At 30.1% G+C, this 14,528-nt stretch overlaps 2 protein-coding genes across 2 annotated transcripts; both read left to right on the plus strand.

Annotated features, from left to right (window-relative positions):
* Window positions 1-7,259: 7,259 nt before the first annotated feature.
* Window positions 7,260-9,625, plus strand: RpL5 (ribosomal protein L5). The gene is made up of 6 exons (XM_011508028.1): window positions 7,260-7,350; window positions 7,828-8,013; window positions 8,093-8,227; window positions 8,435-8,637; window positions 8,920-9,097; window positions 9,325-9,625. Exons 1-6 carry the CDS (start codon window positions 7,348-7,350, stop codon window positions 9,511-9,513), a joined length of 894 nt encoding a protein of 297 aa, XP_011506330.1. The 5' UTR covers window positions 7,260-7,347; the 3' UTR covers window positions 9,514-9,625.
* Window positions 9,626-9,867: 242 nt separating this feature from the next.
* On the plus strand, window positions 9,868-14,280 carry LOC105359076 (uncharacterized). The gene is made up of 14 exons (XM_011495552.1): window positions 9,868-9,873; window positions 10,017-10,170; window positions 10,252-10,454; window positions 10,923-10,981; window positions 11,058-11,274; window positions 11,393-11,859; window positions 12,009-12,266; window positions 12,504-12,750; window positions 12,786-12,971; window positions 13,029-13,153; window positions 13,248-13,424; window positions 13,499-13,716; window positions 13,844-14,034; window positions 14,125-14,280. The coding sequence occupies exons 1-14, from the start codon at window positions 9,868-9,870 to the stop codon at window positions 14,278-14,280; spliced, it is 2,664 nt and encodes an 887-aa protein (XP_011493854.1).
* The last annotated feature ends 248 nt before the right edge of the window (window positions 14,281-14,528 follow it).

Genomic DNA, 14,528 nt, shown 5'->3' on the forward strand with positions numbered 1-14,528 from the left:
GACGCTCTAGCATCGCCAATTCGTTCGGCGAAACCGCGTCCACGACCTTGTGGCTAGCCGTGCCGAGAGGCTGACACTCCTCCGGACGCGTCGGTCTTGTCGCGCGCTTAGTTTCGAAAGGGTGCGGTCACGGGGACCGGGCCCCTAACCCAGAGACGAGCGCACACTCACTGGTTTCGTACGACATGTTGCTGGATCCTCCGAGGGGGGCGGCGGCGGCGGCGGCGGCGACGGCGACGGCGGCGGCAGAGGCGGCTTGGCTTCGAGAGGCGGCGACGGTGACGGCACAACGATGACCAACGGAGTCCGCGAGAGGAGAACGCGCCGATCACACGTCCCCGTCCGGCTACTCCTCTCGCGAAAATATCCGAGAGGAAACTGCGGCGGACGCGCTGCTGCGCCCGTAGGCGACACTACGATTCTCGAGCGGCTCCTCTCTGCCTCTCTTCCTAGCGTTGGGGACGGCGACGGCGGCGACGTCGACGGCGGTGGCGGCCCCGGCAGCGGCAGCGGCAGCGGCAGCGGCGGCGGCGGCGGCGGTGGCGACAGCAGCGGCGGCAGCAGCGGCTAATGTGACCAGGGCCGTAGCGCTCGCGGACGAGACCCGCGCGGTTCGGGTTCGATTGGGTCGGAGGAGGTCAGTCCGATCCTGGACGAACAACCGAAGAGAAGGACCGTTATTACTGGGCAAGATGCTCGGGAGGACGGGCGTTCCACGTTCCCGTGGGCTGATTCGAGGGCAAGAAGAGGCTGGAGGATGACCCTGGAAAATCGGAGTCGCTCTCATCTCGTTGTTAAAGGCGTCGAGTAGAGGGGCATTTGAAGTTCGATGTATCATCATCGAGGCTTTGCAGGACTCGGTAAACGACACTCCACGTGCCGTATTATCACTGTTTCCTATTGAGCGTCCATGGATTTTAGGATACAGCAATATTATCAACAGATTATTAACTTCCCATTAACTCGTTATCACATTCCATACGACAATTTTATATCGATCGAAATTAATAAAATCTCGAGACACGTCATTTATCATTTATAGGCAATTATTTATTAGTTGATTAAGAGCCATTCGCAATTAGCTAAAAAAAAAAAATGCTTCTTGGCGTAAGGTTAGGAATACGTTGAAATATACGTTAAAATAGTGCCAAGAAAGTAAGTTTTATAATAAAAAAATTTCATTAGATTTGAAAGTAGAATGAAAGTAATTGATAGTTAATTTGTATACTACGATGGAAATAAATGGACAAATCTTGATGTTTTGTCAACATAAAGAGTATGGACTTTTTAAAGCAGAGGAAAAAAATCAATAGTCCTTTAATGTAAAATTGTATATTATTTCGTTTAAATGAATTGTCAAATATTTTTCACTTATGTGACCCTATTGTGAAATGAAATTGTTCTGAATTCTAAAATTGAATTACTGAGAATTTTCTGCCTCGCGGAAGAGTAGGACAGTATTTGAATTTTTAGATTGAATCTAGATTAAGTGCATTTTCACAACTGTTAGAAATATTCATCATATTTTAAATGACACGATAATAATGATGATAATAATAACAACAATAATAATAATAATAATAATAATAATATGTGGTTAACAACAACAAAAACAACAACACTATTATGACATGACGTTTTGTGTATCAATTATTTGTTCTTATAAATATGCAGGATTGTTAAATTATACTTCTTCGTTAAGTTAAGCCGGAAATATTGAAATTATTAGATAGAATTACGCGCGAGTAAGTAGGCAATGCAATTGAAAACTGGGAAACCCGAAATTTAGCAAATATTTTTAATTCGGCCTCCTTACAAGATGCAAACGAAGCCATTTCTTATGAAATATTTTTAACTTTAAATATTGAATTTGACATTGACGTTAACAATTTCAAAAATAATTTCCAAATTAAATATAAATGTTAATTGCTGTAGTTTAATAATACGTTTTAGACCGAAATGACATGTATTGTAAACTCACACAAATGTACTGACGATATTACGACGAAAAGCATTAAATGTAATTACAGTTATTTGGTTTGCCGGTAATGCCATTGTTATTTCAATATTACAAACATGAAAATAATAAATGATTTGCCGATCCGTTTGAAATGTGAGTAAATGATACTTAAACAAACTTTCTAGCTTAATCTTAAAATAAAATATTATGAGATGATAAAATTGGATACATTTTTTTACTTATAAACGGTAAAGTCATTATTATCATTAGCACGAATTCACAATAGAATGCTTAACAAAAGAAACTGGCCAGACGAATATTTACTTTAATTTTATTGGCACTTCAAAGAGCTGCTAAGCCATTACGTTTGCAATTTTTATTCCATTTTAATTCCCGGGAATATTGCTGTAAAGAATATTTTTTTTTTTTTTTTTTTTTTTTTTTTTTTTTTTTGCATTTCAAGTCACTTATACATAACGAATCTTACACATATCCATCGCGTGTCCATGCTGCGAGTTACACAGTAAAGTAATGCAACGAACCCTTAATCGTTATTGCAAATTATCACTTTCGAACATACCGCAGTAACGTTATTTAAGAAAGGATAATACAAACACAATTGCTCTGTACTTTTTAACGAGCCATTACGACCTTTGAAATACATATAAATGATATATATATATATATATATATATATATATATATAAATACGTAAGTTCGTAATTTGTAATAATGAGTTTAAGAAATATTAGAAAATGCTAGAATTTTTCAGGGGAAACGAATTTTGCGTCTAGAAATAAGAAAAACTAGATAAATTATTACAACAGTGTTAGTATGATCGACAACTATTTATACCGAAAGTAACGCATCGTAATTTCAGAAATGAAAATTCCCGTAATGCTAAGGATTTTGCCGAGTTGCTTCCGGCCCTGACTCTCCATCTTCTTTCTCGCTCGCTTTCTCTCTCTCTCTCTCTCTCTCTCTCTCTCTCTCTCTCTCGCGCGCGCGCGGGCTGTTTCCGTTGCGAATGTGAGGCGATCGGATGCCGTCACCACGTCAATTTACTTTTGTTCTATCAATTCACAATTGACAGGCGTGGAAATGCACATTCGGGGAAAATGAAATGGAATGGTCGCCGAGGGGAAGAACAGGGATTAAAGGAAATTCGGCGACTAGTACATTGAAAAATTGGCAGTGGCATCTTTTCGCTTCTTTTCCTTATTAGTCGAGGCTCGTATTATTTCAGCAAAAACACCAGGTTAGAAATAAGGCAAAGTACTCCTATCCATAGATCCTCGCTGCTTATTTTGCCCGTTGAAACGAGGGGATTCATTGGCCCATTTTTGTCTACCACGGACTCCCACCGGTGGCGTTAAGTAAGAAATTCTCTTTACCGATCGACGAAGCGGCAAATTTGTAGGTGAATAATCTAATGCGCGGAGCAGGTGTTTTTTCATTCAGTCGAACAGTCAGTTAATCGTTCGTTTTTTTTCCTCGCATAAAATTGTATTTTCTCATTTATTATATTTTTATAATATCGATATTAACATTGATGCAAAGATAGAAAAAAGCAATGTTGTATATTGCAAACAGCTTAAATACGAGTTATTTTGTTATTTTCGGAAATTGTATTATATTTAAAAATAATGAGATATGTGTATAATAAAGTAACTGTGCGTCGAGTAATCGTCTTGCGCTTAAATACACGAATCGAAATGATTATCATTTAATTTCGACAGCGGTAATATCAGTACTTCAATAAGAAATGTTTACAATATTATATAAACATTTTGGAAATAAATATTGTAGCTCAATTTTACAAAAAAAAATTATTTACATATATATTCAAGTTTTGCTTGTAGAATTCTATTGGAATTTATTTAAAAAATTGTCCTTTAAACAATGTATATAATGTATATATATATATATATACGAGAAAAATATTAATTTGACCAAGAATATCAGACTCACGATCTATCATTAATTTCGGATATTATGCAACAAAAATCATATAATTTTGAAAACTTAGGACAGATTATTAATCTATAATGCATATTTATTTGCCTCGTTTGACCAAAGTAAATGTAACGTTGACACTTTTCAACAAATAATATCAAAATTTTAAAGGAATCAAATTTAATTGCACGTGTATTATTCATCTACTAGAAAAATATTATTAATTAATAGTAATGTTATTCAAGATTTAGTAGATTTCTGATAAAATGAGATACGAGTGAGCCAGTAAAGCATCATACAATTAAGATCATAATGAAACATAAGCGAAAATGTTTGAAATAGTAATTTTAAGTTTTGTATGAGGTCTTTTTGATGGATTTTTACAGAACTTACCGCAGAAATTTTAAACAATTTACAACAGTTAGGGGTAAGTATATGTTAATTTATCTGTTTAAAATGTTATGCTTTGTTACGATGCGGTTGAAGGTGGTTAAACAACTTATCAGCTATCGAAGTCGAACTATCGAACCATTAGATTTTTTAAATGCATTTAATTTTATAAATATTAGAATGATGTAGTTAAGATTTCATGAAAGATTAAATTTTGTACATCATTCTAATTGTATTACTACGAGTGTTTTTATTCATTTAGAGTTCAAGTTTAGGGTATAAAAGAATATTGCCAATACATCACCAACATTTATAATGTAAATGATATTAATTTAATCTTACGACTATTAATTTTTCTATATTTTCCTTTATCTTAGTTAGAGTTGTAAAGTAAAGTATTAAAGTAATTACATACATTTTTATTTTATCACTATTTGCCAATTAGTGTTTATCGTTTATTTTTATCGTAACATTTTACAGATTTTTACATAAAAGTACATTTGAAAGAATCGAAAAATACTTGTAAAGGAGATAGTGAAATTAAAAATGATTTTTTATTAAGAAATATAATAGAAATATGCGATTATAATTTTATTATTGAAAGTTACGTTCTATTAAAAATACAATACAGTTATTTTTGTTACTTTGCCCGCATATATTATTCTCAAAAAATTATTGCCTATCCGAGCTAATGCATTTCGCATATTATAATTACGGTTATTATTCTGGTAACAAGGAAACTTTTGCACACACTTCACCTTCTCTATTTTTATCTCATTATCGAGAAATAGGACAGAATCGTGACGTTCATTAACTTAATTATGATACAAAAGTAACAAATTTTGTAGTGACTATGATTACACCCTCGCCCAGTCAAAATGCCATCAGTCGTTAATTTAACAGCAGAGGCATGGATGTCAAACCTATCAACATAGTATTAAATAGTTTAGCTTAGGACAGAAATTGAAATAGAGAGGAAGAGAATCTCACTCTTTTTAACGTACTTTTTAATAACGGGCCATGTGTTTTACCATTGCCACCTACTCAAAAAAACCTCGTCAAAAATGACATTTCAGCATATCCGTATAGGGAAAGTCTGAGTCAACGGAAAATATTTTCCAGGGAGATTATCTCATAATTGTATAAGGTGCAACCTTAATTATAGCTTTTACCTACATGGCCGTAAATTTGTGTAATTGCAAATTATTAATCATTTACACACGTATGTATATATCTATAAACTAATGTATATTAACAAAATGAAAAGACGAGCGAGAAAAAGTGGAAAATATTTTTTCGCTATATTTTTAAAGATTTAAGATTTTTAAATTTTTATAGACAAAATTCTTTTGTGTCCGAAAAAATGAAGAAATATTTTGAAGAAATGTTATGATGAAATGTCATGACACGTTAATACTGGCACATATAATCAAGATATAGTTTTAATTTTTACATATGTACAACATGAAATAAAATCTGAGTATTTACCGAGCGACAGTTAATATCGTTTTACGGTAATTATGAAATTAAATTTCATACAAATTGTATGCCGTAATATTTGAAATTGGTTAACATAAATTTAGCTAGTAATCTTGCCGAACAACGTATTTAGGACAAACAAATTACTCTTTGCCTCGAAAAAATTAATTCTATCAAATTTGTATTTAATTATTTTGCAATTAAGCACTATTCAATTATGTAGTAGATAAAATGTGACAAAGCTATTACAATTAATGCGAATGATTGTAAATTTTTTTCTGAAAAAAGTTTCCATGAGTTTTCTATTACAGTATTGTTTTAAGTATTATAAATTTGATGTAATAAAATTTGAAATAATGAAATTTTTAAACATTGAGCAGGAATGGAAGTAAAGATTCAATTTATCAAGCTATTCGTATTTAATAAAAATTGGTTTAGAGACATAAAACTCTATAAATGTCTCGATTTTTTATACAAATAAATAATCTATAAATTTTTAAGAAATAGAATCTTTACGATATTGTAAAAAATTGCTAAGAAAAGAGATTATTTTCAATTCAATTAGAAAAATTATAAGACAATTTTGTTCATAAATTAAAAGCAACGATTCATATAGTAAAATCAGCATTTTTTATATTTAAATCAGACATTTAATAATAATCAAATATACTTTAGTGATTGCGAATCACCGACGTTTTAATAGAATTGTAAAGACGTTTTTATTTTGTTATGGCTTTTAAACATAATCAAAAATTATATAAAAATAAATGTCGTGTCTTTTAAAATAGTTTGTATTTTTGGTTTTATTTCACAAGATATATAAATAACTGAATCATACTCAGTCCATAAAGGAGACCAAGGTAACCATGGCATTAGACTAGAATATTTATTATAATATCAAAGATATTTTAATTAATTAAATATACCATTTCTGATCGTTAATTATAAATATATTATTCATTTAATATTTATAAAATAAAATTCTTTTATCTAGATCTATCAACGAATTATGGGCCTTAGATTTTTAATTTAATTTATTTACCCGAATATCTTTATTTCTTTAGCTTATTGTTTTTTTTTTATTTTTATTTTTTATTTTTTTTATCTATTTACGTTTCTTTAATTGTAAATCAATCTCATTAATTTATCAATAAAATTTGTCTTAACGATAACTCTTTAGCTTATTAATCTAAAACATCACTACACGTATATTTGTCAATGATATACGATGACTTATTGCTTTATTAAATATCCTTTCAATTAATAGTATAAGGAATCGATAGTAAATAATTATTTAATAATAGTGTCCCTCTCATAGTTTCTTTATAATTTGCATTGTAAGATTTTGCAATATTTCTTTGGGAATAAGTGTTTAAAATCTAAATCGGAAATCCACTCGGCACGTCCCCAAGCGGTCAGCATTAACAATAAAATAGCGGATGCATGTAGCGAACGGGCAATGCGCATGTGCAGACTTACCGCAATGATTAAAATTCCTTTTGCGCTGGTCTGGCGCTACAGAAGACTTTTTACCTGTCGGATCCTTAAAATTTTCATCGAATATGGTATGTTATCTTCAAACATTAAAAATATACGAAGTATAATAGATGCTATTGTCTCTTCCTTGATTCTGTGTAATTATTTTGGAAAGTATATTCGTAACTTTCATGATGTTAAAAGATTCATGTGCATTGTATTGAATGATGATGGAGAGGTTTGATACACGAGGATTGAATTTCCGTATATTATCCATACGGAGGAAATTTGAGGGCTCATTTTAGATATATAGTCTCGAGTTTTATTGTTTATGCAATTTTTAATTTGTTATTTTCAATAATATTTTTCAATTACGTTTACATATGATACACCGTTAAGGTTAGAATCCAACGTTTTAACGTAAATTTGTAGGTAAACGTAAAGTATATTAGTATCGTCTCTTGTTGTATACTTTTCCTAATAATGCAATTTATATTTAAATCTTACATAATTATAAAATCTGATGAATTTTGTACTAAAATTCTTTTTTTTTTTATTCAATACAGGGATTCGTTAAAGTTGTAAAGAATAAGCAGTACTTTAAAAGGTACCAAGTGAAATTTAAGAGGCGTCGTGAAGGAAAAACAGACTACTATGCTAGAAAACGACTTACCATTCAGGATAAAAATAAATACAACACTCCAAAGTACAGATTAATCGTTCGACTTTCTAACAAGGATATTACGTGTCAGGTAGCGTACTGATTATTGATTTTTCAACAGCAGAATCGATGTATTATAAATGTTAATCGATAGAATTTATTTTTTACAGGTTGCCTACTCTAGGATCGAAGGCGATAAGATTGTATGCGCTGCATACAGCCACGAGCTTGAAAGATATGGAATCAAAGTTGGTCTTACCAATTATGCGTCCGCTTATTGCACGGGACTTCTCCTTGCTAGAAGAGTAAGTATATTGATTATTTCATGATGTAATATTTAACATTAAGAAATTGTTAAATGATGACCCACTCAGCTCGCTTCGATACATAACTGAAGACAAAATACTTGTTCCCTACTATTTTTAACATCTGAATAACAATTGTTTAATATACTTATGCTTTCAATCCCTTAAGAGAAAACATTATTTTATAGATTATGATTTGAATTTCAGTTACTCAAAAACTTGGGTCTAGACAAACTGTACACTGGAATAGTCGAAGCTACCGGTGGTAGTTATAACGTTGAAGAGGTAGATAAGGGCCCAGCGGCGTTCAAGTGTTATTTAGATACTGGCCTCATGCGTACAACCACAGGTGCCAGAATTTTTGGTGCCATGAAAGGGGCGATCGATGGAGGACTCAACATTCCTCACAAGTAAATTACATTATTTTTTCAATAAATTTTGCTTCCTGTAATACAAACATTTAAATAACTTGTAATAAGATGTAAAATGTAATTTATGATGAATTTTTGACACATGCGCGTCATCTGAGCCATCATAATGTCTTGTTTTTCTATTTGTGTTTTACAAATTTAAAATGAGACATTATACAGGTATTAAAGATTATAAAGTGTCTCTGATTTTTTAAATTTAAAATAAAATGTATTTTATAGATATTTGGTATAAAAACTACAACGTAATTTTTATATTTTCAGTCTAAAAAGATTCCCTGGTTACAATAACGAGACCAAGACTCTTAATGCCGGTGTACATCGTCAGCATATTTTTGCTCAACATGTTGCCAATTATATGCGTACATTAGAAGAAGAAGACGATGAAGCATATAAACGTCAGTTTTCACAGTACATCAAAAATGGCATCAGTGCTGATAATGTAAGGCTTTATTTAATTTTTTGAATAACGTCCAACTAAATTGCTGTAATGACAAATAATGTTGCATAGCGTCGCAGTTGGACAACACGAATACGTTTACTAATAAAACTTTGTAGAAATACACAGCTCTACAATTTTAGTTATCGTAACAGGATTAATTGAAATTCAAACCTTCTATATTAACCTTAAATATCTGTAAGCTATTTGTATAAATTCACCATTTTCAGATTGAGACGATGTACAAAAAGGCTCACGAATTGATTCGTGCTAATCCAGATGCTGTTAAAACTGAAAAGAAAGAACCAACAAAGAAGAAGAGGTGGAACAAAGCAAAACTCTCCCTCTCCGAGCGGAAGAATCGCGTCGAACAAAAGAAAGCATCCTTCCTCAAAACACTCAAAGCAGTCGAAGCATAAACATTTTTATCTGTCTCTTATTCTGTACTTTAAGACATATATTACACTTTGATTTGTGTTTTTTTTTTGTAACATCCATGTATTTTCTAAATGTATATGGGTGCATTAATATAAGAGAAATAAAATATTATGCATCGAAGATAATCTGTTGTTAAAAATTTTATTAAACTATGAAGATATTTTTATAATTTACGACTAGTGTTATTACAATGGATTTTCATATAAATATTATTTCACTGTAATTTATGTTATATTTAATTATGGTAATGTGGGTTATATCATTTTCATTTTATGTGTAAGATAGTATTGAATGAAGCCATAGATCATGTATGATTAGATTTTGTTCCCAATTAAATGGCGGTTGTTTATTTTTTATTAACATTTATTGCAAAACAATACAATTTCTAATATCAATTATGGAGAATTTTAAGATTAATATTAATGTAAATTAACTATTTAAATTACTGACGAGTAAGCTGGCTCAACTAAATTATACTTCTTAGATTTTAGATGAAAGCAGTTGCGATTCATCAAGCGATATCGCACAATGTCAGTCCTATCTAAACTTGCAATCGGATGTAAAAAGACGTCGAACTAAAAAAGAACAAGAGTACATAAAAGATGTATGGAGCGTTGAACAAGTTTCGTTTACATTCAGTAAATGTGGTTGATTCAATGGATTTCATAATTCATTAATGGCTTAATGAATTGACTAAATATTTATTTGTGTGATTTTAGAGAGCGTTTCTAAGCCTTCGCCTATTATAGACAAAATTATACGGAATAAGAAATTTGATCATGACGCGGCGCTTGAGAATTTGAAAATTGAATTGGAAAATTTGCGTGATGTGTGCGAAGCAAAAATTCAAGAATTTAAAAAAAATTTGGAATTAAAAGTCAATTCTATTCATCTGAGTATCAAAAATAAACAAAATAATTTTTGTGAAGTAATTATTGATGATTGATAAAAGCTTAATAATTGAGGAAATAAAAAATATTATATTTTATTAGGTAGAGGGTACTGACTTTAAGGATTATGAAAAATTTAAAAACATTGTTGAGTTAATGTTAAACGAAGAAATATTACTTATCGATGAATATTTCAAATATATAAAATCTATTGACTGCAAAAATCGAAGCGATGCAGCAGAACTATTTAAAAAATATTATAAAGTTTTACGAGATGTATTATACTTAAAATCCAGCGATTTACAAACGTTAATGGAAAATAAAATAAGGGTACGATTAATGTAAGAAAATCACAATATAACAAATATAATTATAAGATTTATTATCTTTCTTAGGAGTATAATAAAATAGTAATAACAAATAACAACAAGTATGAAAAATTGAAATTAAAATTACAATCATCGGTCGATGAATTTAAACAAAATTTTTACATTTGGATAAATGAAATACAGAAAAATAAACTTGTTGGGTGTCGAAAAATTGCTCTAAATGATTTTCAGTATGTTGATAATTACAGTAGTATTTAGCTTGAATGCATAAACGCTCTTAATTGCCTTAATTGCCTTAATCCTTAGCGTTGAGAATCAAATCTTGCAAAATGCTGGAGTGGAGTATTTAAAAAATATGGAAGGCAAAGCTGCATTCTATCGTTTAAAAAGTAGAAAAAGTATAATTACAGAAGTTGTTGCTAAATGGGATATAACTATTCCCTTTTCTATGATTCGATTAGAGGAGCAATTTAAACAGCTTGATTGTGCAATATCGTCAATTGGTAACAAATACGAAAAATGCAATATTTTTTATTTATTTATTTATTTATTTTATTAAATTTTTTTCTTTTTTTTTTTTTTTTTTTATACCATATTTAAATGAATTAAACTCAATTTTAGATTCGATAATTAAAAATTTTATAAATTCTTATAAGACATATATATTCAGATATGTCTGTAGATTACGATATAAATTGAAAAAATTGCGAAAACTAGAGGATATGAGTGAAACGATAGATGAAATTGGCAGTAAAATAGCTGAAGAAATTTATAATTCCGAGAAATTACGGATAGAAAATTTTCTAGCGAAATTGGATAATACTAACGATTTGATTTTAAAAAATATAAGATATAAAGTCAAAGGGATATTTAAAATATTTAACGATTTCGGCTCTCCGTGGGATATTCAATTAGCTAGTTTTGCAAAACTACAGAACGCCGTAATGAAACAGTTGGGAAATAGGGCTGAAAAAGGTCTTCAGTATCATCTGAATTTGCAAGAAAATATTGATGCGGAAATAAAAAATTTAAGAGAAGGAAATAGCATTGAAATATTAGACAAGATACTGGTTCAAGTATTTGCGATCTTAGATCGAAAAAATAAAAGGTATAGGCATTAATATATCTTTAAACAAATTATTAAATAAATTATTACGTTACATTAAAGATGATCTAACTTATTAGATCTATTGGTTAATTATAATACAATATTTTCTATATTATATCATAATGAATGTACCGGTTTTTATTTATCAGATTTAATTCTGATTACGAAGAGGATTGTCGTATAATCAAAAAATGTAAGAACACGCTTAAAACCGAAGTATTATCTATGAAAAATAAAATTGATAAATTTCTTGAAATAAATATGCCCACGGAATATGCTGAAAGTCTTGAATCTTCGTATGAATCTGATAACGATTGTTCGGACATTATAAACGTGGAAGATATTATATTCCAGGAGCTGGAATTGATTGAGAGACAAACCGATTCTCTTGATACGTGGAAATCGAAGTCTGTTAAGTTTTTAAATTAAAAATATATTTGTTATATAAAATTGAATTAGATTTTTGCTTATTAATTTTTATGGTATTGTTTGCAAAATTATAAATTACATGTAATGCTCGATAGAGCGGAAGATGCGAGTTAATTTTAATAAAACGGATCGTCGCGTTAAAAAATGAAGATTAATATGGCCAAGATAAATTGTATAAAAAGTTAAAAATAATTATAGGTAATTTATTATTTCAGTTTTTTAATTAATATGTCGTCGTATCAGTCTTGGCTCGAGAAAGACACGATGAGTATTGTAGAAACTTGGGTGAATGAATTACTATTCGAAGCTGCTCGAAGTTTGGAAAATAATTTAAAGTCTGTAGAAAAATCGCGCAACAACATTTGCAAAACAGTCTACGATATACGTGCAAAGGAATTATTAGAGCATCAAAATAAATTAGAGCTGCATAAAAAGGTTGGACATTTTGGACAGATTGTAAATTAATACAGTCTGTATAAATATTTACTATTTTATAGATGATTACAGGATTGATAGAAGAATCGGCCAAATGCGCCGATACTTTCTTGAATTTTACCGACATAATCGACACTTATAAATCAATGTCTTCGCAAATGCTGAAAGAAGACGGCACAAAAATAAAAACGAGCGGTCAAGTGACGTCCTTAATAAATATGGTTTGTTATAAACAAGTCATAATCTTTATATTTTGATAGCCTAGTTAATACGCGATAATAAAATAATAATAAAAAATTATTTAGTTGACAAAGTTGAAAGAAGAGCACAAAAATAGCATTACTTTAAAGATCACTTGCACTTCAGAACGCATGATGAAAAAAACTTCTTTAATGACAAATTATAACGAATCTTTCCTCAGTCGAATTCTGTAAGAAAATCATATCTATTTTCAAAAATCTCATTTTAATAATCATATTTCAGAATCTATAAAAATATATTCTCTAATCGGTTATTATACACAGACTTTTTGAATTGGGTGGGAATTTTACTATCGAAGAATTAAATTTGGCAAAAAAAGAAATTAGTCAATTATTTAAAGATATTCAGAAAGATAAATCTGAAAACTGCATAAGAATAAAAAAAGTTACGGATGGAACGAATTGTGAAATACAGAATATCGAAAAATCCGTCTTGGATAGGTTTATTTTCACCTTATTATTAATTCCATGTTGCTCGATAAATTTATTTAATTTTCCAAATTATTGTTTTATAGTTTAAATATTACAATGGGAAAGCTAAAAGTCAAAGAGGATATCATGAATGCCACGAAAAAGTGTGAATATTTTGTTGAATTAAAAGTAAAATATCTGAAAGAATTGAATGATACAACAATGAACGAAGTTATTGATTTCATAGAAAAATGTCAAAATAAATTATCATTGAATGAATTGATTAAAACATTAAATAAATTAATACAGAGCCTGCAGAATTGTTTTCATTTTATTAAAGAGCCCATTCCAAATATTAATAGTAAGAAGGCCTGTTTGTTAAAAAAAAAAAAAAAAAAAAAAAAAAAATTTTTTAAAAAACTTTTTAAATATAAATTTTATATTTATAGTACCAGAAGATATTAGAAGTAGTAAGGACAATTTAAAGAATAACACAAAAAATGAAACACAATTGAAACTGTCTACAAATGAAAAAAATTGCTTTACAAATAGCGAACAGAATTATAATTCAAATAATTATGCTGCCGTTGTAAAATTCATTCAAGATGCTTTATCTATTATTATTGACAGAGGAACGGTAATATAACAAATCGATTATCAATCATTGCTCGACTATTATGTAATAATATATTAAATATTTTAGAGTTATTATAATGTTTTAATTAATAAGATTGAACAGTCATCATTCCCTGATAAAAATATATTGTGTGAAAATTGTATACACGATTCACTCCAACGAATACATGTCATATACTCGACTGTTTGTAATTATTGGATTGAAGAAACAAGTAGTAAATTATTTCATAAATTTCATTTTTATGTGTAATAAAATATTTGACTTAAATATTTATGTGTGTGTGTGTGTGTGTGTGTGGGTGTGTGTGCATTGCATGCTATGCAATATATATATAACAGGACTTTTAATATTTTTCGAAACGATAAAAATGCCGTCAATCGAATGGTATTTACTTGACAAAGATTCACTTGACAAGGATGACGTAACTGCTGATTATATAAAGAGCGATTCAAATGATTACATAAGTGTCAAGTTTGAACAAAATTTTATGAAATTTC

Source organism: Ceratosolen solmsi, unplaced genomic scaffold, assembly GCF_000503995.2.
Source record: "Ceratosolen solmsi marchali unplaced genomic scaffold, CerSol_1.0 scaffold1, whole genome shotgun sequence".
Classification (NCBI taxonomy): Eukaryota; Metazoa; Arthropoda; class Insecta; order Hymenoptera; family Agaonidae; genus Ceratosolen; species Ceratosolen solmsi.